This window comes from Adiantum capillus-veneris, chromosome 28 (genome assembly GCF_014529385.1).
Source record: "Adiantum capillus-veneris isolate H3 chromosome 28, ASM1452938v2, whole genome shotgun sequence".
In the NCBI taxonomy this organism is placed as follows: domain Eukaryota; kingdom Viridiplantae; phylum Streptophyta; class Polypodiopsida; order Polypodiales; family Pteridaceae; genus Adiantum; species Adiantum capillus-veneris.
In genome coordinates this window covers 131672753-131697355 of record NC_140958.1, presented here as the reverse complement: position 1 = coordinate 131697355, position 24603 = coordinate 131672753, and the positions used below count along the sequence as shown (strand labels likewise).

The 24603-nt window shown below is 50.1% G+C and overlaps 1 protein-coding gene across 4 annotated transcripts in view; it reads right to left on the bottom strand.

Moving 5' to 3' along the window:
* LOC147421326 (WW domain-containing protein) overlaps positions 1-24603 on the bottom strand; it is a 53704-nt gene that overhangs the window by 4957 nt on the left and 24144 nt on the right. For 3 of the 4 annotated variants that reach the window (XR_015186911.1, XM_086503946.1, XM_086503947.1), the window contains exons 2-3: positions 1099-1161; positions 148-290 (exon numbers count right to left, since the gene is read on the bottom strand). Coding sequence is in view for 3 of the 4 variants with exons in the window: in XM_086503946.1 (XP_086360072.1) it covers positions 148-290; positions 1099-1161 (206 nt within the window). In the remaining variant the exon portion in view is untranslated. Of the gene's footprint in view, positions 1-147; positions 291-1007; positions 1162-24603 lie in introns of those variants that run through there. The other variant, XM_086503948.1, reaches the window with a different exon arrangement.

The window sequence follows — 24603 nt, the reverse complement described above, 5'->3', positions numbered from 1 at the left end:
GGCTAGGTGAGCTAGAAGGCATTCACATGCAGAAAAAGATCAGAACAAAATCATGTACTTTACTAGAGAAATCTTTCCCTGGTTTTGTTTAAGGATCAAAACAAAAATGGTGCTTTGCCAGACAACTTTTCATCAAAACTCTTGTACCTGTTCATCTTCATCCTTTGAAGTGTCCTTTTTGCCCTCAATGTTGATATCATGAGAAAAGCCTGCACCAAATTCATCGTCTTCATCTGCCTCGTCATCACTGTACTGGCCAAGGAGCGAAAGAGGATTTTCATTGGCAGCCTCTGCACAAAAAACAGAGTACAATAATGCTCAGATGTACCACTCTAAAACTGCGCAGCAAAGAAAAAAATTATAAAGAATCAAGGAAAGTATACTGCCCTGCACCAAGTAAAGCGACAAACTGGCTGCTATGAATAACATGACTAAATCTTGGTTAGCAATGTCTTAAAACCCTTCGATGGCACCTTGTCTTGAGATACTCAACCTGTCACGTGTTGGCTTCGATTTCGAGCACTATGTTTGAACTCCCAGAGCCATGCAGAAGTTACTACTCTTAACAACAAGAAGAAAAGGAGAATATACAGAAACTCTAAGCGAAGTATACAGCCCTAATGTAAGTAGATCGACACACTAGAGTAAATGACTAGATTTTGGCTAACAATGGCTTGTAAGCTTTTGATGGGACCTTATATGGAGTATTCAATCTTGTGCTAAGATAGTGATAGAAAAGCTGCATCCCACATTACAAAGAGAACCTAATTTCCCACGGCATTTGAAGCTCATAAGCAAGGATTCAGGCTTATAAAGGACAAGTAAATTAGCCAACAAATGCAGACCAGCCATCCATATACCACCATCATCCAAAAGGCATTGTCAACCACAGATTTAGTCATGCATTCAAGGACTTCCAGTGTCAAGGCTTTTACAAAGATGGGTCAGCAAGCCAGCTTGCAGCTATCCCACCAGAGGGAAGCCAGATTTTTTAAGTGCCGACTCACCAGAGGTCGAACAAAGCAGCATCAGAAGGTTAATCTCTGCCCATAATTCTAGTCATCGTATTCTGGGAGCAATGCCAGAGTATCACGTTACCTTGGTTCTTGACATCTGCTTTAACTTCTTTGCCCAGTGCGGAGCCCAGTTCTTCAAGGGACCCTGTAATACAGGAGAAATCATAATTAGTATCTCTATTAGTACCCAGACAGGCTATCAGATTCACCAGTTTGAACGGACTGGTCTAAAAGATCATTTTGGCCTTTTGAAGACGTTAATATATCATTTCATCTCTCTCTCTCTCTCTCTCTCTCCCATGTCTAGCTACAAGCAGATGTACACTCTCTCTCTCTCTCGCGTTCCCCTGCTGCCCCTCGCGCTCCCCTCCCCTGCCCCTCGCGCTCTGAGCGCCTCCTCCCGGCTGCCCCTCTGCCGCGCTGGTCCTCTGCTGCGCCCTGCTCCCCCCCTCCTCTGCCGCGCCTCCCCTTGCGCTGCATTCGCAAGCCCGCCCCGCTCCGCCTGCACAGCCCCGCCATTAGCTGCTCCCCCGCTGCCCACGTAAAGTACCCCCCTCTCTCTATACCCTCTACGCGTAGGATGTCCCCCCTTCCTCTACGCATAGGATTTATTTATTTATTTTTATTTTTTATTTTAAAGCGTGGCATGTCCGCCCCCTTCTCCTCCGCGTAGGAAGTCGTTTTTTTTAAAAAAAAAAAAAATTAAAGCGTAGCATGTCCGCCCCCTTCTCCTACGAGTAAGAAGTTGCCTGTTGAGCGGGAAGCTCCTGCTGCCTCTTCTGCCATTTAGTGCTAACTTGGGTTTGCTTATATATTAACTTAGCAAAGTTGCCCTACCTACTTTTGTTGGAAAGTCACTTAAAAATAATAAGTGAAAATCCCAATAAATAGGAAAATAGGCTAAATGCACTGGAAAATTCCCCTAACTGATGCTAATGGATTCTGATGGGAATTCCAATGATCATGCTGTGTGCAACTGGAGGATATGCATCTATGCTAAGTGACTGGACATGCACGGTCTACGAATAGACTCACAAAAGTGCCAGATCACTGCTAATCTAAACTGACTGAACCCTGCCGTGGTGTAGCTTGTCCACGGACACATAGGGTTGGGATGTGTCACGTGACACTATGGTACCACAGCAGATCAGCCCCAAGTTGGTTGCAGAAGGACCTTCATTTTCAGCCATAAAAACGCAGCCAAAACAGTCATTTTCAGCCACCGAACAGTCCCGAAATTCAACAATTAGAAGATCTCAGTGTTCAGCCATCCAGTCGTCGTCGTCGTCATCGGCATAGTCCAAGTTGCATCAGTTCATTGCATACGCATTGTACACCTTTGTGCAATCAAAGTTAGACCACTCTCGCCGACAAGAGTGGGGCCTTCGGAGGAGGGTTTTACAACTCTCGGGTGTCGTATCTCTTCTCTCTCCTTCTCTCAGTCTCATTCACTTGCACGCACAATATCCACTCACTTTGTTCGTGATCATAGCACTCTCCATAAGACGGAAGGCTCTCTCCTTCCCTAAGAACTAAAAGGAACCTTGAGCAATAAAGATCACTAATCCTGAGAAAATACGGCATTCATTCCGCTACACCTTACATTGGTATCAGAGCTTTGGAAGTGTTCTGCATTACTCAAGGAAAGAACCACAAGAATTTTTTTTTTGCTTGTTGCGGTCACACGAACCCAAGTTTGCTTGGGTGTGTCGATTCCTAATCGTGTTTTGTTGAAGAGTGACAGGAATCCCAAGAAAGAAGGGCTTGTCCAGCCTCCCCATGTGTCTCTTTTCACTCATTGAGAGCGGATCGTGCACTTAGCGGCCGGCCAATCGACGTGAGGTGGGAAAAAGAAACTTTGGTGTGAGCGCAAGGCCGCCAAGGGGTGCGCCCGCAGAAAGGAGTAGAACTCGGGTGAAGAGAAGATCCTTCTTCAACGCGATTTGCAAGCAAAAGAAAACCTCAAGAACCCCAAGAACCCAAGACCCTCAAGACTCAAGAACCTCAAGAACCCAAGATTCTCACGAATCAAGAACCTCAAGAACCCAAGTTCCTCACGAGCTTAAAACCCCAAGATCTTAGTGCATGGTCGTCACCCGAAGCGGAATGGATACTTCGCATACAGGTGACGAGCATGAGAGAGGCGACGAAGACTCGTCCCCACCCGGAGATGATTTCTTCAACCCTCCCCCTTTGCTATCTACGCTACCAAGTGCACCAAACCCTATGGAGGAAATGGTCAAGCAGATGATGGCCATGATGGATAGACAAGAAGCAAGTCGCCTTGTCGCCCAAAAGACGTGTCTCTTCGCAAAAAGCCACACTCCTTCGACGACTGGCCACACCCCTTTGCTCTACGGGTGCGACTCTTCGCCCAATGGTTGCAGCTCTTCGCCGAAAAGATGTCTTTTCATTTGTGTCTATTCGTCTCCTATATAAGGAACCCTTGTATCACACATTTCAACGAATCAAACACACAGTCTTCCAAGTCTTGTCTCGAGTACAGTTCAAGTTTCTTAAGTTTTAATCATGAGTTTAAGTACTTAATTAAGGATTAGTACCTAGAATCCTTACAGTGGTATCAGAGCAAATTTTTTCCCGGGCCTTTGGACTTGGCGTCTACCTAGCCTCGCCGTTGCCGACCCTACCCACGACACTCACCTCGTGTGTTGTATGGCCGCAGAGGAAAGATGATGTACTTCTACTACGCGTATGAGGTAACTTAAATTTATTATGTTCCAATTACATACATATAGAATAAAGGACAGAGATGCAGATGTGTGTGTGCGGGCATACCGGTGATTGTGACCATCCAAGCGCAGGGGTCCTATGAAGTCTTTGTTTCGGATGAGATAACTAATGCTGTGGTGAATGATAATTCTTCTAACTTGAAGATACCAATTCTTACCTTCAATGATACAAAGGATAAAACGGATACAAAATCTTGCAGCACGACTTCAGTCGCTGCAATTGAATATTTGGACACAACTTGTTTCACAGATACACCTTTACAAATGGATATACCTCCAAACACTAATCTGTCTCAGTCTACGACATCCCTTCAAAAGGATTTTACGGTTCCAGACAAACCAATGGAATACCTTACAGATTTCCAACCAGTGGTCTTTACTCAAAAGAAAACTCAAGTCAGTTTACCAATAATTTCACTCGAAGCAGATACAGACTCAATCTTTTATTGGACAAAGCTCGAAGTTACAAATGACTTTGACAAAGGCAATAATCAAGTTGCAAATGTGATACTCATACTTTTGACAAAGATGAGACAAGTTGCAGATATGATCATTTCACAGTTTGGCAAAATAGTCAGGGTCAATAACAGTGCCATGACGTGGGACTTAACAGAAAGAGCTTTGGATGCAGAAGCACTACAAAAATACATTTCCTTCTTCCCGGAATTTCTTCAACTACCCTGGGTTTTATTTAAAGAGGGAGGGAATGTCATGATTGTGACTTTTTTTGTTTTCGGAGTCGGGCGGGGCAAGCCCGGCCGCTCCCCTTATCCACCATAAAAGTGAACAAGAAGAACGGCCAGGACTATGCCCCGAGAAACCGAAGGCAGACGCTTTTGTCACTAGTTTCCTCTGGACTCGGGAGGCCAGAATTATCTACACTCTTAGGGCGATGACTTTTCCCTTGAGAGACCCATTTCGGTGGGCGTGACAGCGACCAAGTACCTCTGTTCAGAGGCCCAAGTACTGCAAGACTTGCTTCGGTCTTCCCTTTGGAGTTGCCTCCTCCAGGTAACTTATCGCTCACCTCACTAAACTGCCTTTGAAACCCGACGGTTTTCCCCTAGGAAATGCCATACCCGCTTGGAAGGGCGTCGGCTCACAGGTGGCGTCCACTAAGGCTGGTAATGTCTCCCATTATGCATTTCCCAACCCCTTTTAGGTGAAGTTGACCCCCCCGGGGGGGACTGGCACTTGGGTGCTCTCGTAGCTCACCTGGCTTCGCTTGGGGAGAATTACGTCATTTCCCCCGGAAGGGATCGGATTCAAATAACGGCATAGGAAGGGGAGCATTATCTCCCCATCCGCCTATGCAAAGCACCTAAGTACCGGGGTACAACTTCACCGAGGAACTTCGCCACAGGCACGTGCCCTGTAGTTCCGTCCCTCGAGTGCGGATCACGGCGTACCCAGAAGGGCAGCCGCTTCCCGCGAGCCTCCCCACCAAGGAGGATAACGGTCCTTTCTTCAGGGTCCAACGAAGGGTCGAGAGCGTTGAAGGTGGAGTTGAATTGGTCTAGCCATCTCCCCCTAGACTCATCTGCCGCCGGACACCTCACCAGCAAGTGCGAAAGCGAGCGACCCTCTAAATGGGAGCACAGCGCGCAAATGCTGTGTCCGCGCATATAGCTATCAGCCAGTTTGAGCCCACCTACTCTCGCGAGAGCCAGCATTCTCTCCTCCTTCCTAGTAACTACTGTGCTCCTATTGAGCTGCAGTACAGCAGGTATCCACGTGTTTGTTCATAGCCGGCCTCCTTATAGGGCTCCAACGCCAGGCACGAATGCCTCTCGTCCACTTGTCCCATGCGTGGTAGCGTACTAAGCTGAAGTCAGCCGCTGGGATATACTTATTCATCCAATTCTCGGTTCTTGTCCTCCAAGTCCACTTCTTGAACGGTTGGTTCTTAGGCTTCTTGTTTACCAAGGAGCCTATCCAAGTAGATGAAACCGAGCGGTACTTGTCAAAAGCCCGTGCTCGTTGTCCCCCACAAAAGGCAGGTACGGGTGGTATGTTAAACTCGTGATGGAGAGTTGTTGTCCCTACAGAGGTTGACCTTGCTCCCTTTCCGAGTAACATTCGCATCCCGGTGGCGACGAGGCGCTGCAGAGAGTGAAGGACACGCTAGTCGTGGACCCCCATAATTTCCGCGCCATAACAAATCACTGGATACACGCACGCCTTAAAAACAGTCAGTCGAGACCAGATAGGGATGGCTCGGTTCGCCAGAAGGTGTTGACATGCGAAGAGACTTTTCCTCCCCTTGTCCGCTCGCTCTTTAACGATAAGTTCAATGGAAAAGGTCGAGTCAACGTCGATGCCAAGGTATCTGTACGTCTCACCTACTTCAACCATCTCACCACCCAAAGTAAAGATCCTCATAGAGAGATCTTGCAGGTCGCCGTGGAACACCGTGACCATGCATTTGTCAATTCCAAAGGTCATGCCCCAAGTCTTTGCCCATTCACTTACCTTGTCAAGGCTCGTTTGTAAGCTTCCAGGAGAGTCAGCAAGTAGAACCAAGTCGTCGGTAAAAAGGAGTCCTTTTATTCTCTTGAGGAGGTTAGGTACTTCCAGGCCCCATGTTTCCCCATCTGCGTCTAAAATATCATTGATTGTGACTATGTTAACAGCAATACATCTACTCCTAGTTGCAGATACGCGAAGTGCCATGCCAAGGAAGACCCCTGCGCTTGGATGGTCACACCCCTTCGCTCAAAAGACGTGTCTCTTCGCCAAAAGCCACACTCCTTCGACGACTGGTCACACCCCTTCGCTCTACGGTTGCAGCTCTTCGCCGAAAGGATGTGTCTTTTCATTTGTGTCTATTCGTCTCCTATATAAGGAGCCCTTGTATCACACATTTCAATGAATCAAACACAGAGTCTTCTAAGTCTTGTCTCGAGTACAGTTCAAGTTTCTTAAGTCTTAATCATGAGTTTAAGTACTTAATTAAAGATTAGTACCTAGAATCCTTACACAAAGCATGATACACACGATTTGCATGATTATGAGAAGCATGATGATTTGAAGGATAATGATTTGCATGATGATTTGGATGACAATGACAAGCATGATGATTTGCATGATCAAGATGTGATTTCTCACAAGCATCATGATTTGCATGTGGAAGATGTGATTGTTCACAAGCATGATGAGTTAGTGGATGCTTTTCCTAGCGAAGCTAACCTCGTTGTAAATTCGATCAATCACCAAGAATCGATCTTGGCTTTCAAGTTGAGGTCCACAGATCCCCCACAAGAAGATTCGATAGATCCCGAAGAAGCGATCTTGGCTCTCGAGCCTTGGTCCAAAGCACCCTCACAAGAAGTATTATGTGTTCGCATGATTGATATGCACGCATTGTTCGAATGTTTCATTCGTCAAGGTTTCCTGTATTTTAATCAACATCCTTTCCTGTATTTTAATCAACATCCTTATGTGATCCCTTTTCCTAGGCATGACATATTGTATGTTGAGCACGTTTCTATCACGGATGAGCACGAATGTATGCGGATTGTTCATGAAAAGCTGAAAAGTTTGTATGTAAGGAAGTCACATTCCATGTCTCTTCCTTGGCATGAAACAGTTTCTGAACGAGCACATGATTGTGTGAGCACCAAGCATGCACATTTCCATTGGGATTTTCCACAGTTGATTGATTTCGATCAAACAGAAAAGATTCAATCTCATTGTTTGCATATGTTTGATGAACGGGTTGTCACTCCGTCTATTTGTTCATCTACATTGCATACACAATCTTTAGAGAAGACAATATTTTTTTCCTTCACTTTACATGGAATGGGTATATTCATGGTTCTGTGTTGGAGATGGTTTCAAGAATTTTCAGCCATGGAGATTCTTGAAGACGAAAGAAGCAGGACTCTAGACGACGTTGAAGCATCAAAGGAGCCACAAAAGACTTTGTGTCGCTTTCGACGCGGCCCAAAGAAGCAAGCATTGCAGACCTTTATGAAGTTCAAGTACCACACGACCCACACATCAACGTGGGCCGGCGAAGAGTCCCTTCCAGGATTCCGGATGCTATTGGCGATCTCCCTCGACGCCATACAATTCGGTACCAGTACCTCACTTTGAAAAGGAGGGGATGTCACGTGACACATCCCAACCCTATGTGTCCGTGGACAAGCTACACCACAGTAGGGTTCAGTCAGTCCAGTCAAGTCTAGATTAACAGTGATCTGGCACTTTTGTGAGTCTATTCGTAGATCGTGCATGCCCAGTCACTTAGCATAGATGCATATCCTCCGGTTGCACACAACATGATCATCGGAATTCCCATCAGAATCCATTAGCATCAGTTAGGGGAATTTTCCAGTGCATTTAGCCTATTTTTGGTTATTTTCACTTATTATTTTAAGTGACTTTCCAACAAAAGTAGATAGGGAAGTTTTGCTAAGTTAATATATAAGCAAACCCAAGTTAGCACTTTCTGGCGGGAGAGGCAGCAAGAGCTTCCCGCTCAACAGGCAACTTCTCAACAGTACCCCCCCCTCAGCACCCTCAGCAGTTAGCATCGCCATCCATCTCCATTCCCTTGGCGTTTCCCCCTACAGCCCAGCATCGCCATCAGGACCCATCCCCTTGCGTTTTCCTTCTCTTGGAGATATCGCCATCGCACCTTCTATGCTGGCGTTTTTGTCCCTGCAAGTTCAGCGTTTTCTTCAGAAATTCAGCGATTAGAAGATCTCAATGTTCAGCCATCCAGTCGTCGTCGTCATCACCGTCGTCGTCATCGGCATAGTCCAAGTTGCATCAGTCCATTGCATATGCATTGTACACCTTTTTGCAATCAAAGTTAGACCACTCTCGCCGACGAGAGTGGGGCCTTCGGAGGAGGGTTTTACAACTCTCGGGTGTCGTATCTCTTCTCTCTCCTTCTCTCGGTCTCATTCACTTGCACGCACAATATCCACTCACTTTGTTCGTGATCATAGCACTCTCCATAAGACGGAAGGCTCTCTCCTTCCCTAAGAACTAAAAGGAACCTTGAGCAATAAAGATCACTAATCTTGAGAAAATACGACATTCATTCCGCTGCACCTTACAATGACTAGGGTTCAATTCAATTCAGTTCAGTTCAGTTAGCTTAGGAAGTGTTCTGGCACTTATGTGAGTGTTCGCAGACCGTGCATGTCCAGGCACTTAGAGTAGATGCATATCCTCTGGTTGCACACAGCATGACCATTAGATTACAGTGAGAACCCATCACGAGCATTTTTACTTTGCATAGACCTAATTTCCCTATTTTAGCCATTTTTCACTTATTATTTTTCAATGACTTTTGTTGGGAAACTGGGTAGGGCAATTTGGCCAAGTGACTATATAAGAAACCTAGCGCTAGCACTTTCTGGCAGAAGAGGCAGCAAGGACCAGACATCCGACAGTGCATCTTCTCAGCAAGACTCCCAGGCATGATCACCTAGCGTTTTTAGCCGAAAACAAGCCCAGCATTTCTTCAAGTGCAGATCAGCCCAGCGTTTTGCAGTTGCAGCAACCTGGCGATAGCAGACACAGCAGATCACTAGCGTTTTCTGCAGTAGATCACATATCAGCCCTAGCGTTAGCAGAAACAGCAAAATCAGCCCTAGCGTTTTTTGGACAGCAGAACCCTTAGCGTTTTGCCGATTCACCGCGACAGGACCAGCACATGCATTAGCGTCCACTCTCACTAGAGGAACGGAAGGCTCTCCCTTCCGTAAGTAAAAAGAACCCTTGAGCACAGTTCAGAGCACTCACCTTGAGCAAAGCGCAACGTTCACTTCTGTTGCACCTTAAATTGGTATTAGAGTTTTGGCAATGTTCTGTATCACTCAAGGAAACAACCACAAGAATTTTTTTTTGCTTGTTGCGACGTAACCCAAGACCTCTTGGGCGTGTCGATTCCTAATCGTGTTTTTGAAGAGTGACACGAAACCCAAGAAAGAAGGGCTTGTCCAGCCTCCCCTTGTTCTCTTGTCACTCATTGAGAGCGGACCGTGCACTTAGCGGCCGGCCAATCGACGTGAGGTGGGAAAAAGCAACCTTGGTGTGAGCGCAAGGCCGCCAAGGGGTGCAGGTGCGCCCGCAAGAAAGAGAAGAGCTTGGGTAAGAGAACTTAGAAGATCCTTCTCTAACACAAATTGCAAGTTGGAGAAGAACCTCAAGACCCTCAAGACTCCAGAACCTCAAGAACCACAAGAACCCAAGTTCCTCGTGAACTTAAGAACCCAAGACTTCAGTGTATAGTCATTACCCGAAGCGGAATGGATACTTTGCATGGAGGTGATGAGCATGGAAGTGGCAAAGAAGAGTTTTCCCCACCAGCAGGTTTTTTTGACCCTCTCCCTTCCCCATCTACGCCAAGGATTGCACCGACTCCTATGGAGGCTTTCGACAAGATGATGATGGACAAGAAGTTAGAACGCGAAGCAAGAATGGCAGGATTGGTTCATGAACGCGAAGAAAGAAAAGCAGAATAGGATCGTGAGCACAAAGAAAGAATGGCAGTCATAGAGCGTGTGCGCGAGCAAGCACGCTTGGTGGCCGAAGAAAGAATGGCAGCCCTAGAGCGTGAGCGCGAGCAAGCGCGCTTGGCAGCCGAAGACAGAAGGGTAGCCTTGGAGCGTGAGCGTGAGCAAGCGCGCTTGGCGGCCGAAGATCGACAAGCACAAAGAGACCAACCATAGTTACATGGGACGGCGGGTCGGGGTCGGGAACGGGGTCGGGACGGCAAAAGTCAGGAAACGGGGACGGGGGTCGGAACGGCAAAAAAAAAAAAGAGAGTTTTTTTGGCATTTTTTGACCTACACACATGCCACACACATAGAGCATCACTTTGACCATAAATTTACACTAAATAGACCAAAGAACACGAGTCATATAGGCTGAAATGTGCTAATAAAACATCGATGATCGATGAATACAAAATGAGAAGTGCATGCCACAAGGGCTCAAGAGTCAAAAAGCCTAAAGGACTTAGGACAAGCCTGAGGCCTCAAGGATAACAAAAAGTACAAAGGGCTATGTAGTAGGTAGAGTCGTAGACTCAAGAGTCTAGACTCGAGAGTCGAGTGATCAATGATCATCAAACTCAAGAGGTGCTCGCCTGCTGAATCTCCACATCGTCGTCGTAGTCGAGGTCGTCAGCAACGTATGAGGGCTCTGGCTCGGGAGGCTCGCATTGAGGCTCAAAATCCTCCTCTAGCTCCTCCAAAAGAGTATCGGCCATAGATGGATTCTCTTGTGCCCTCTCCCACTCAGTGAAAGGATCTGCCTTGTGTGTGACGCTCTTGGCAAGCATGCGCAAGTTAGCGCTCACAAACACCAAATCATTGGCCCTCTGAACGCCAAGGCGATTCCTCTTCTTAGAGGCAATGTGGCTGTACACACTCCATAGTTGCTCCAAGCAACTAGTGGTACATGCTTGGCTAAGGACACGAACAGCCGAGCGCTGCAAATGTGGGCCATCTCCTCCATAGTCCTCCCACCACAAAACCGAGCCAATCTTGTTGCGATCAAGCTGTGCATCTACACATCCATAGGAGCCCTTCTTTTGCCTGTAGTTGAGTAGCTCGTCTCTAATCTTGCGCCTAATGTCACTGCTAGGCTCAAGGCGCTCCAATGCAAGCCGCCATCCTTTGCTCACCTCCTTGTCGGTCTCTTGACGCCTTCCTTGAAACTCAAGGTCAAGCACATAAGCTGCCGCATGAAGTGGAGAGTAGTATCCATTCCACCTCGACTCACACAAGCCATGAATCTCCGCATACTGAACAGGGTCAGGCACAAGCTTCTCAAGTGCCTCTATCATCCGATCCATGGCTTCGTAGACTTTGCCAATGCATGGCTGCAAGCCATCCACCACTCGAAGTAGGTGTAGAATAGGCTTGACCATGGCGTCAAGAGTCTTCACCTCCTCCCACCAAGCGGCGTCGTCGGCCCATTCTCGGCATTTCAATCCTACTGCTGATGTAGACTCCGGCATGGCCTGGAACTCATCACTGAGAAAGAGGCCCCTTAAGGCTCCGCCACATGTAGACAAGCGGCCTAGCATAAGCCAATTGAATGCAAATCTTGTCTCTGAATATTTGAGCAAAGACAAGTGGCTCCTCTTTGAGAATTCATGACGCACTTTTTGATGGTTGAGCACAAAGGAGACAATTCGAGAGGCGTCACCAATGGTGGGTGAAATCCATGACAAGTTCCCTATGTCCTTGAGGAGGTTATTGAAGCAATGCGCCATGCAAAATGTGACATGGATGCTGGGATACATGCCCTCAATGATAGCTCCGGCTGCCCTATTTGACGCCTCTCCATCTGCAACCATACAAAGGACATTCTCCGGGCCGGTGATCTCTATGGTGCTTGTCCACTCTGCAGCAAGCATCTCGGCGGCCTTGCCACTATCGGATGCATCATGTGACTCCACAAAGTACATCTCCCCCCGAGAGTAGGCCACCACCTCGTGGATGGACCGCTTGCGGGTGTCGCTCCATCCATCTACAAGAAGAGAGACGCCATTGGTCTCCCACAAATCCTTTGTTGCTTGGGCCGCTTGCTCCACGGCAAGCTTCTCTTTGTCAAGGAGGGTGGTGCGAAGCCTCTCCGATGAAGGTGGCACATAAGAGGAGCCATATTCCCCTATTTTCGTAACCATGGTTCGAAAGTATGGAGACCTATCCACACAAAATAGAGCATGTTGCGTTAGTATGGAGAGTCGAGAAATTATAACCCATTATGAATACAAAATGGAAGATTGCAATGTGCATATGCCAAGGGAAACTCACCGCAAAGCATGGAAGGCAATGTGGTCGTGGAAGAAGAATCGGGCAACCAACCTATCTACCTCTTCCTTCAATTTAGGATTCCAATTTTCGTTGAGAGTGGTTTGGCGATGCGGAAGGGAAGAGGACGGTGTAGATCCATGGCTCTTGAAGGTTCGAGAGATGTCGTCAAGGTTGGCTTCCCTTTGCTCTCGCGGTGTCGCCGTGGCGGAGGGATCAACGGCAACAAAACGGCCCCTCTTAGCCACTTCCGCAACCTCATACACCGTGAGTTTCTCAAGAAGATCCAACCTCTTCTCGGGAGCTACATGAGGGCAAAACTTCACCTCGTGACCAGGTTCATGAAGAAGATGGGCTCGCACTTTGTTTGAACCACCCGATCTCTTGTATGGACATAGCTTGCACGTCCATGGTCTTGCACCGCCACCTTTGCCACGCGAGCTAAAGTCGACTTCATCCCACCACGACCACGTTTGCACGGCGGGCCTCCTTCGAGAAGAAGCGGCTTGAGAAGTGGAGTTGGCTTGAGATGACATGATGGTGGAGAGACTCGAGAGAGTAGAGCTTAGAAGTTAGAAGGGTTAGAGGAGAGCTTGTGTGGAGAGAGAGTAAAGGAGAGCTTCAAAGTGGGTAGAAGAGGGAGAGGAGAGCTTCAAAGTTCAAACTTGAGCCTTGAGCTTGAGGGAAATGGAATGAGCTTGAGCCTTGAGCTTGAGGGAAATGGAATGAGCATTGAGCATTGAGACTATGAGTATTAAGAGGCCCAAGGGAGCCTTTTATAGCCTCCCAAGGGCCAAGGCTTAAAAAATATGGCAGTTGGGGCTGCACAGAGCCGTTACAAACGGTCAAAAACGGTCACTTTTTTGAATCCGACCCCGATCGACCCCTGCCGTCCCCGTCCAGTCCAGCCCCGGCCGTCCCCGGTCCGTCCCCCCTGCAACCCGCCCGTCCGGTCCGTTTTTCGTCCGTCCCTCGGCGTTCCCAGCCGTTCCCGGCCCTGTTACGGCCGTTCCCCGGCCCTAGGGCCCGTCCCCCCCGTCCCCTGTAACTATGAGACCAACACATGCAAGAGTTGGTCCTACTATTTTCTAATGTGCAGGCGCAGATTCAACAGAATCAGGAAAAAGAGACTCTCTCGATCTCTTCTTTTCCAAAGCACGACACACATGATTTGCATGAGAATGATAAGCATGATGATATATATGATCAAGATGTGATTATTCACGAGCATGATGGATTGCATGATAATGATAAGCATGATGATTTGCATAATAAAGATGTGATTGTTCACAAGGATGATGGTTTAGTTGATACTTTGTCTAGTGAAGCTAACCTCATTGCAGATTCGATCAATCATGAAGAACCAATCTTGGTTCTCGAGCTGAGGTTCCAAGAACCCCCACGAGAAGTATTCTATGTTTGAATGATTAGTCAGCACGCATTGTTCGAGTGTTTCATTCGTGATACTTTCCTGTCTTTTAGTCACCGTCCTTATGTGATCCTTTTTCATAGGCATGACATATTGCACGATGAACACGATTCACTCATGAATGAGCACGGATGTATGCGGATTACTCGTGAAAAGATGAAATGTTTGCACCCAAGGAATTCACATTCCATGTCTCTTTCTTGGCATGACACGATATCCAAAAGAGCACAAGAAGGATTGAGCATCAAGCATCGGCATTTCCATTGTGATTTGCCACAATTGATTGATTTAGATCAGAAAGTCAAGATTCGAGCCCATTGTTTGCGTGTGTTTGATGAACAGTTTGGCACTCCATCACTTTGTTTATCTGCATTGCATGCACAGTTTTTTCAAAAGACTAGTATTTTTCCAGTCACTTTCCATGGAATGGGTATGTTCATGTTTTTGAGTTGGAAGTGGTTTCAGGAATTTTCAGCCTCGGAGATTCTTGAAGAAGGTAGACGCATGACTATAGATGAAGTTGAAGCATTAAAGGAGCTACGGATGACTTTGTGTCGCTTTTGGTGCGGCCCAAAGAAGCAAGCGTTGCAGACCTTTATGAAGTTCAAGTATCGCACAACCCACACATCAGAGTGGGCCGGCGAAGAGTCCTTCCCAGGATTCCATAAGTTGTTGGCGATCTCCCTCGACGCCATACAATTCGGTACCAGTACCTCACTTTGAAAAGGAGGGGATGTCACGTGACACATCTAACCCTATGTGTACGTGGACAAGCTACTTCATGACTAGGGTTCAGGTTCAGTTCAGTTAGCTTAGGAAGTGTTATGGCACTTATGTGAGTCTGTTCGCAGACCGTGCATGTCAACGCACTTAGAGTAGATGCATATACAAGCCCAGCGTTTCTTCAAGTGCAGATCAGCCCAGCGTTTTGCAGTTGCAGCAGCCTGGCGACAACAGACACAACAAAGCACTAGCGTTTTCTGCAATAGATCACAGATCAACCCTAGCGTTAGCAGAAACAACAGAATCAGCCCTAGTGTTTTTTGGACAACAGAACCCTTAGCGTTTTGCCGATTCACCGCGACAGGACCAGCGCATGCATTAGCATTATGCATTTTCAGCATCAAGACACCGCAGAACAGCCGCGAACTTTGCAGACCTCACCTTCCCGCAGCAGATTCTCGCCGCATGGTTAGATCATCCAAAGTTTGCAGATTCAACCCGGAAAACGCAGATTTCAGCATCTGCATTTTCAGCGCGTCGTCGTAGCATCGTCGTCATCGCCATCGTCACCGACATAGACTCAGAATTCAGCAAATAAAGATTTGCAGATTTCAGCCATTAGCGTTTTCAGATTTCAGCCCGTCTCATCATCGTCCTCATCGTTGTCGACATCGTCGGCAAGTCCATTGCATTGTAGAGATTTGTGCAATCAATAGTAGACCACTCCCGCCATAGAGAGTGGGGCCTTCGGAGGAGGGTTTGACAACATTTTGGTGTCATATTCTCTTCTCTCTCTATCTCTCAGTCTTAGCACCTTCATTCATAGTGTCTACCACTTTGTTTGAGATCATTACCACTCTCTCACTAAAGGAACGGAAGGCTCTCCCTTCCGTAAGTAAAAAGAACCCTTAGCACAGTTCGGAGCACTCATCTTGAGCAAAGCACAACTTTCACTTACATTGCACCTTACATGAGGAGATCTTGGTACGATCAACTTGGGCATCGGCAAGCCCAAATGATCCTCGCATATCCCTATACATAGCAAGTTGATCCTTGATTTTGCGGCGTTCTTCTCGATCAAGGTGAAACATGCTCAAGACCTCATTCTATTGCTTGTTCACCTCCCCATCATGCTCCAGTCTTGCACCTTGAAACTCTGGATCCAGCACAAAAGCTGCACCATGGAGAGGGGAAGCATAGGAGTCCCACCTGCTCCCAAAAAGCCGGCTAATCTCCTCAAACCTGTCTGCATCTGGCTCAAGTGTTTGGAGGACCTCCACCATGCGATCCATGGCCTCATAAACCTTGTCAATGCACGGTTGCATGCCATCAACTACTCCAAGCAAGTGGAGCACAAGCTGCATCAATTTGTCTATAGTCTTCTTTTTTTCCGAGAAAAAGATCCTTCTATTAGTTAATGAAAACTGCCCATAGGGCTACATCCACCTCTGCCAGAGAGGGCTACAACAAGCATGATGGGGAGACTCTCCCAATGAAAAAACAGCATATATACAATGACGCTAAATCGAGAGATGGGAGGAGGGAAGAGCCACACAGGTGGACAGTAGTGCCATCTGAGCACCCCCTGGACTATGGTGAAGAAAGGCCCAGGGCGCCAAAGTCGAAGGAAAGCCTCGCGGCGCTCCCGCATGCGGTCGGAGCTACCCTGTAGTCCCTCAAGCTGGCCTCTGAGAGTATGGATCAGCTATAGCCAAAAGTCACGATTAGTCTCCGTTGTTGGCACAGGGCGAGCCTCAAAGATGCAGAAACAGCGGGCCCGCCAGATGAACCAAAGTGTCAAGCCACTGATGAGCTCCCAACACTCCTCTCTCTCACTGCACCACTCCTGTGGAGTAAGCTTTGTAGCAGGCTGGAGTGTAGGTCGCCCCTCCTGCATCACTATCATCCTGCTGGTGGAAGATAGCTCAAACTGAAGTGCCGGGCCCGTGAGTGTGGACCAGGCCGCTACCCCCCAAGTGTACTGTCGAGCCGTGGAGAGAGCAGGCATCAGTCGAAGAACTCGTAGCCACACCTGCTGGGCCGAGGGGCAGTCCCAAAGACAATGACACTGACTCTCCACCAACTGGTCACAGGCTGCACATGCGGTCGAGAGACCACTATGCGCAAGCCAACTCCCTAATACTGTGGCTCTGTGTGCAACCAGCCACTGAAACAAAGTGACGCGCCTCGACTGTCTGGAGTCCCACAGTCTCTGCCAAAAGGCTGCCAAGAACTCGACTGTGAGGCTCTCCTCCTACCAATGACGTGCTGCAGCGGGGCGGGCCTCTCTCTGTGCTGCAAGTATATGACGTCCAAGCCGAACAGTGTACTGAAAGAAGGGGACTCCAGGGCGGTCTGCAGAAGAGAAGGGGTCCCTCCACAGCCACTCACCAGGATCCCACTGTACTCGTGCAGTGGACAACACTCCCAAGCCCATAGCCTCCAGTGTCCAGTCTCAAGAGCTACTGGGTCAGGGTCTATGACGCAAGTCCTCCCACAGATGCCCACAACTCGGATCCTCTGGAAACATCATTCTGCTACCTGCGGGGCCTCTACTGCAACTCGCTGTAATCGTCCCCCACCCTGAAGCTCGAAGAACAGGGCTGGGACAGTCTCTGAGCAGGCCCTGACTGAAATGAGAACCTCCAGTCGTGTGAAGGCTCCCATCCACCGGGGTGCTACTGGCTCGAGAGGCGTGAGCCACTCAGCTGGAACTGACTCTGAGATGTCCTGACACATGCTCTGCACCCCTCTCATGCCCTGTACTGGAAACCCTGCACCTCCTCTGACAAACCTGTGAACTCTAGCCAATCACCTAGAGAGCGCGCTGGACCTGCTGCCATGGGACCCCAAGAAACATGAGGTCGACTCCCAACCAAGTGGCCTCTCTGAGTGCTAACCATGGGGTTCCAAACGAGGGGCTGCCGTAGGCGCTCCTCCGTGCACATCGACTGTCTCTGCTCTAGGCCACACCGTAAGAGCTCCCAAGATCGAAGCAAACTCACAGCGAAGCGGTCCTCCAGTCTCCTGCTCAAACCAACTCGGCGCAACTCTGTAAAGATCCATCTGGTCGAAGGTTGCCAAGGGCCTCCTGACAGAGGCACCCTGGCACGAAGCCTCTGCAGCAAGAACTCCTTCCAAGGCTCCTCGCCTGGAAGAAGTCCTCTGATGACGAACTTCCTAAGAAGGGCTCTGCTCTACTGTGCTGGATCAATGATCCCAAGCCCTCCCTGAGAACAAGGAAGTGTGATGACCGACCAAGCCACCTTGGCTCGGGCAATCTGACTGTCACGACCTGACCAAAGGAAGTTCCTGATCAGCCTCTCTACCTGGCTGATACAATAACTCGAGAAGATCCAGCAAGAAGTGATGTACCACATAGTCGCCGACAACACCTGGTTGGCAACTACTACTCTACCAGCCAGCAAAAGTCGTGCTGAGCTCCAATGTAACAGCTTTCTCCTGATGGACAGGAGAAGAGGAGCAATCTGCTGCTCGGGGGACAAGTCAAAACCAACCTGACAACCCAAGTACCAAACTGCAATCCCTGGGGGAATCCACCTGAAACCCTCTCCTGGCATCCAATCTGGCACAGGAGCACTGCCAACCGAGAAAGCCACTATCTTTCTCCAGTTGATCAGTGCGCCCGATGCACAACAGAAGGTCTCCAAAGCCTGCTCACATCTGTGTAGATTGGCCTCTTGGCCCTCTAAGTACAAGGCTGAGTCGTCGGCAAACTCAGGGTCCAGAAGCTCATCTCCCCGAACAGGGAGTGCTAAGCCCCTCAGACCAACCTGCTGTGACACCAAAAATCTGCTCATCGCCTCCACATAGAACAGAAAGAGAAAGGGGGCAAGAGGACAACCCTGTCTGACCGATCGTGTGAGCATGAAGCGCTCACCTCTACCCCCTGCCAAAAGCACCTGACTGTGAGCCTGTCTGTACAAAGCTGACACCCCTCTGATCCAAGCACAAGCCGATCGTGTGAGCATGAAGCGCTCACCTCTACCCCCTGCCAAAAGCACCTGACTGTGAGCCTGTCTGTACAAAGCTGACACCCCTCTGATCCAAGCATCTGAGAAGCCCATCCTGCGTAGAGTTCCCTCTAGAAAGTCCTAGTCAACTTTGTCGTATGCCTTCTCAAAATCAAGAAGAAGAATCACAAGGTCCTCCCCACGGAGCCGTGCCAGGGCAGAAGCCTCCCAAAAAGTGAAGATGTTGTCAAGGATACTGCGTTCCTTGACAAAACCTGTCTGAGTCCCATGTATAAGGCTCTCCAAAAGTGGTTGAATCCTCAAACTCAGAGCCTTGGCAACAATTTTGTAGGCTGAGTTGAGGATGGTGATGGGGCGCCACTGTCGAATCTCATCCAAGGAGCCACCCTCCTTTGGAATGAGGTAAATCAGGCCCTCACTCATGCTATCCGGCATCACTCCTGTGTGCAGAATGTACTGAAAGGCACTACAAAGATCTGGGCCAAGCAGGTCCCAGTACTCCAAGAAGAAGCTGGGAGTCAGCCCATCCTCACCTGGACAGCTACCACGAGGGAGGGCCCTAAGAGCCGTGTGCAGCTCCTCAAGTTGAAGAGGCATCTCTAGCCTCTAGCGCATCTCCTCAGTCACAAGACAAGGCATCTGTGCCCAAACCTGCTCCCTGCATGCATCCTGCCGCTCTGACTGGGGCTCAGCCGACAGTAACTCACGGTAAAAGTCAGTAGCAACTGCACGCATATCCTCGGGCTCACAAACAACTGACCCATCGGGTCTCCTCAACTGATTGACCTTGGCATGCGAGTGTCGAGGTCCCACTGTCTCAAAAAAAGCACCCGTCACTCTATCACCCACCTGAGTCCACTAAGATGCCTGTCAGTGAAAGGCAAACGCATGACGCCTCTCCTCTGTGCAAGCAAGCTCCTGTCGAGCCTGCTGTAACTGCTCCTCCAACCATGGACTGTCTAGATGCTGCTCCTGCATCCTCTGCAGTGAAGCAATGCCTTGTCTGAGACGCTGCTCCTCCTCTCTCGCTGCAGCCCGTCGAGCCAGAGACTCTTGGAGAAAAAAGTGGCTAAGCTGAGCTAGGCCGAAGGCCACTCTATTTGCAGGTAGAGCTTGGCTGTCCATGCCCTCTGTCCAGAGAGCCTCTACCCTCTCTCTGAGTGCTGAGTCCAACAAGACCTGCTCTGGGATGCGAAGCATCGTGCTCCCACACCTCTGCCTGTCTGCCACTGTGAGGATCACTGGTGCATGGTCCGAGAAGGATGTCCCTGCCAGGATGCCCACTGATCCCCCCAAGTCACTGAAGTGGTCACTAGTGTAGAAGCGATCTATCCACGATAGATTCACTCCTCCCACTCTACGGTCCGATCTAGAGAAGGCAAGACTCGCTGGAGGCCTCACAAAGCCAGAGTGCTGCCATGTATCCGAGACCCTCAAAGTCATATACAACCTCTCCCAAGCTGCTAACTCGACTCCATGCACAGTAGCATGGCTGCCTCCAATCCTGTCAGAAGGGTCCTCCAACATGTTGAAGTCCCCTCCTACACACCAATGGTCAGCCTGTGGCAACAATCTGTGACCAAAACTCTGCACGAGCACTCGCCACATTGGGCGCATAGATGTTCAGGAAGCCCACAAGGCCACCCTGAACCTGCATAGTAATCCACTGAGCCCTGCCTGGCACAATAATCCCTCTGCCCACAATGGCCTGCTGCAATGAGTCCGCAATAGTCATACATACCCCACCCAGGATGCCTCCAGGTCCAAAAGCAGCTGACCAAAAGGTATCATATCGTCCACGCAAAATCTGACCACATCGCCAAATGCGGCTCTCGGACAAATGGTGCTCCTGAAGCATAAGGAGATCAATCTCTCCTCCCACAAGGCAACGTTGAAGCTCCTGACACAATCGGCCCCGCTGTCGCTGAAACTGGAGCCCACCTAGTCCCTACACGTTCCACGAGACGATCCTCATGGGAAGCGAGAGAGAACAGACGCTGCCGCAGCAGCAAGACGGACTATCTTCGAGGCTGGCTTGGATGGGGAGTAATCTGCATCCGAGCGTCCTCTAGATAGGCAAAACTACAGTGAGTGCCTAGCCAAAGCCCAAGCAGGGCGAGCCGTGCGTAAAGCAACCTCCTCTGTCCAGGAGTCCTCATGAATGTATACATAGCAAGGCAAACACTGCGTATCAGCAAAAAAGTACACCACAATGTGCCTACATCCTGCTGAGTCTGGGGGTGTCACCGCAAACTTGGCCAGTGGCCACAAAGTCTGCAGCAAATCTGTAACTCCAAGTTCTCCCATGTGGTGAGAGAACTCGAGAACCTGTGTATGCAACCATCCCACCACTGAGTCGAGGGACCACTCTATCTCGGCCCTACCACAGAGGGGGAAGAAGAAACCAACTGCTGAGTCCAAGGCCTCTGTTGAAACCGGCCCGTAGGGCGGTAGGCGTTGGCTTTCACCCGAAATTCTTTACTTTATGCACACACACAGAGCACTTTGCAAAGAGAACCTGCGACGGGAATTAACACTTAAACACACACACGGCTCGGAAGCTAGAATGCTCCGAGCAGACGCCGACAACCTGTAGGCCCCAAAATTGGCGCCCCTTTCGGTATTTCTTTATTCTTTAGGAGGGTAAATTACAAGGTAAGGTCCTGGGAATCCTTCACGTGTATCCACCTAGATACCATTTGATTTGGCCAAATTTCGGTAGCATAACAGCCCCAAAACTTGCTCGAAATCAATTCCCCTGCTGGAACTCGCTTGCACTGTCGTATACCCTCTGATTTCTGTCCAAAAACAGTAAATTCAGCACGCTGTATTTACTGGTTTTTGCCCTGTTTTCAGCCCCAAACAGTCCCCTAACTGTCCTTTGCTAGTGGGGCACGATTCCCAATGATCCTGGCGTCCGTATGGCTGAAAAACAGTCAAATTACAGCGCATACACAGCGCTGATTTTGCACCTGTACGGTGAGGTTATGACCCTCACCAGTGCCTGCTTTGGAGCAGCAGTTAGCTACCCCTGTTCCTACTCAAGGAGGCTCTTGCCTCAGCACAAAAGCATGAACCCACACAACTGTACATCAGTCAAATGAGTAGCCCTCTTGTGGGGCATCACATAACTGCACGTAGGGGAGAAAGAGAGCAGTATGTAGCGTGCGGGGCATCACTCCCGTCACCATACTGTGCATAGAGGGCAAGGTAAGCATTCCATAGCTTCTGTACCTGTTGCAATCCGCCTGTGGCTGAAAATGGCGCCCCCTTTGATGATATGCAGCTCGTTTTTGCCTCCCAGAGTGGCAGAATCGCTCACAAGCTGACACGTCGCCCAGTTTCCGAGTTTGGGCTTTCCCTGCTAAAAATATCTCAATTGGTGCGTCAGTTGACTTCGCGGCAGAGTTGTAAAGTGTTCCCCTAGTCATACCGAAGGTAATGACGCGAACACATTTCGTGGCCCAAAATAGCAGTTCCCTAAATTTAAGGAGATGCTTCCGTTGGGCTCCCACTGGTCTTCTGACCATCTATCCTCATTGGGACCGCATCCAAAAATGCAATGTGGCCCAACTGTCGGATACTTTTGGTTGGTAGTCCCACCTTGACTTTACGCCTTAATTGAGTTCACTTCCTAGTATCCACCAACTTGCTAAGTGCGACGGGGGGACCTATATGATCTTGCTCTAAGCCTAGACATCCTCTTACCATACGAATTCCAGTGCCGACCACTTCCCGTCTGCGGGTGAATCTACCGTTCACATTGGCCATACAATGTCCGACCGTTTGCTACTTCAAAAAGAGGGTCTCAAAATAAATAAAATAAACCCCATTGGAAAGAAACCAACAACCAAGGTTAGCAGTTGCCACATCTCTGTGACATGGTTAATAACTGCCACGTCCTCGTGACATCTGTCCCCCTAGCGGCGAGCAACAAAGCATGGACCCTGAAGCACGCTGCCTCGTGGTCTGCTGCGGAATCACCGAGAAAGCGAGTGAACCGGTAGTCGAAGAAATCCCAGCGGCGTCGGAGGTCAATGCTCGTCAGACCACAAGGGATAGCTGCAAGGGAAGATGTTTGAATCTGCAGAGGGGGCCGCAAGAAGGGCTGCCCCTCTCTCGCTAGGCGACTCGTGGCAAAGGCGCTGCCAAGAGATCTCCTAGCCGCCGGCGAGGGACCAATCTCCTGAGTTGACTGTGGAACTGGAGCAGAAGGGGGGGGGAGAAGGAGCTGGGCGTTGGGGGGGGGGGGGGGGGGGGGGGGGAGGGGGCGGAGGGAAAGAGGAGCGGGGTGGGGCGACAGAGGTAGAGGGGCGAGGTGGGGAGTGGACGAGAGCAGAGGGCGGGGGGGAGGATGAGGAGGAGGGGAACTTTGAGGGGGGGCGGCTGGCGAGGGTGAAGCGGAGGTGGAGGCTGGCGTAGGGGGCTCCTCCTGCTCAAGAGGACCAAAGCGGTTCCCCGTGGGAACCCACTGTTGCTGAGTAGGCACCTGAGGGCCACTCTGAGTGCCAGGCTGTCGCTGGGGCCCCTGGCATCGACGGCCACGGGCCTGCTGCCACCCCTCCTCTGCTGGAGCCCCAAGCTCGGAGGGTGGCTTTGAATCTGTGCGTTGTGCCGCTAGCTGTGGTGGCTGCGGCCCAGCCTTGGCAGGCTGGGGCTGAGGTGCAGGTCGTGGCCTCCTTCGTGGACAGGTCTTCGCTAGGTGGCCCATCTGTCTGCAAATGAAGCACTGGTTTGGGAGGCCCGAGTACTCCACACTCTGTCTAAACCAACCCCCACTCACCCAAGGCAGAAGGATGACCTTCGGGAGCGTGTGGGTATCTCTGACCAAAACTCGAACTGAGGGGATACCAGCCGCCTTGGCAGTTACTGATGCTGCCGTACGAGGTGTCTCCAGGACGGTCCCGATGGCGGAGCCAATCCTGGAAAGAAGTGGTAGGTACTCCCTCCGTAAACCTGGAAAGCAGACTGAGATGGGGATGTCTGCCTCCTCTACTAGCACATCCGAAGTCGGGTCAAAACCATGTCACCACTGTCGAAAGTGGGCGCGTGATGCTCGAATGGCCAGTGGACTCATAGCAATGACCTTGGAAGCCATCTCGGAGGTCTCGAACTCGATCTGGTAGTACCCCCATCCGAGAATTTGGACATCCAAGATCTTGCCCACCTCTGCGAGAAGGCGGGCCTGGAGAAGGTCTCGTAGCTCTCCTCTACTAAGACGGGTGCCGAGAATTTTGCAGATGACCGAAGTCGCCTGCAAACGCTCTACCTCAGCGGCTAGGCTCGCTTGCTCTGTCGGCGATAGAGCAAGTCGAATGGTGGGCACAGCGGGGTCGGGCGAGGGGGCTTCTGGCGAGTCCCTCTGTGGCGAAGCTGGAGCCTCCATCTGTGTCTACTGCTGTGTCGTAAGAAGAGGTCGACGGGCGGACGCTGCAATCAGGCGCAGGAGACACTGCCCCAAAAACGAAGCAATGCCGAGGAGGCCGAACTGCAGCAGATGACGAGGAGAAACCGAGGCGGGGGGGGGTAGGGGAAGGCTGGCGGCAGTAGGAGGAGGGGGTGACCGGGGGGGGGGGGGCAGGCGGAGGGCAGGCAACGGGCGGCAGCGGGCGGCAAAGGGCAGGCAGAGGGCGGACTGGAGGCAGCACGGGCACAAAGGGGGCGGCGCAGGATGACAGGCAGCGGGGCAGTGGGGGAGGGGGGAGAGGCAGCGGGCTGAGGAGGGGGGGGGGGTGAAGCTAGGCGTGCGCAGGTGGGCAGCAGTAGCAAGCTGTCTTTGGATGTTGGTATCTGGAGCATTATCAATTGGTCTATAGTCTTCAATGACTCCCAAAACTGAAGATCCTCTGACTTGCCTGCACATAAGATCCCTGCGATTGAACCTACGCAGGATGAGGAAGTGTACTC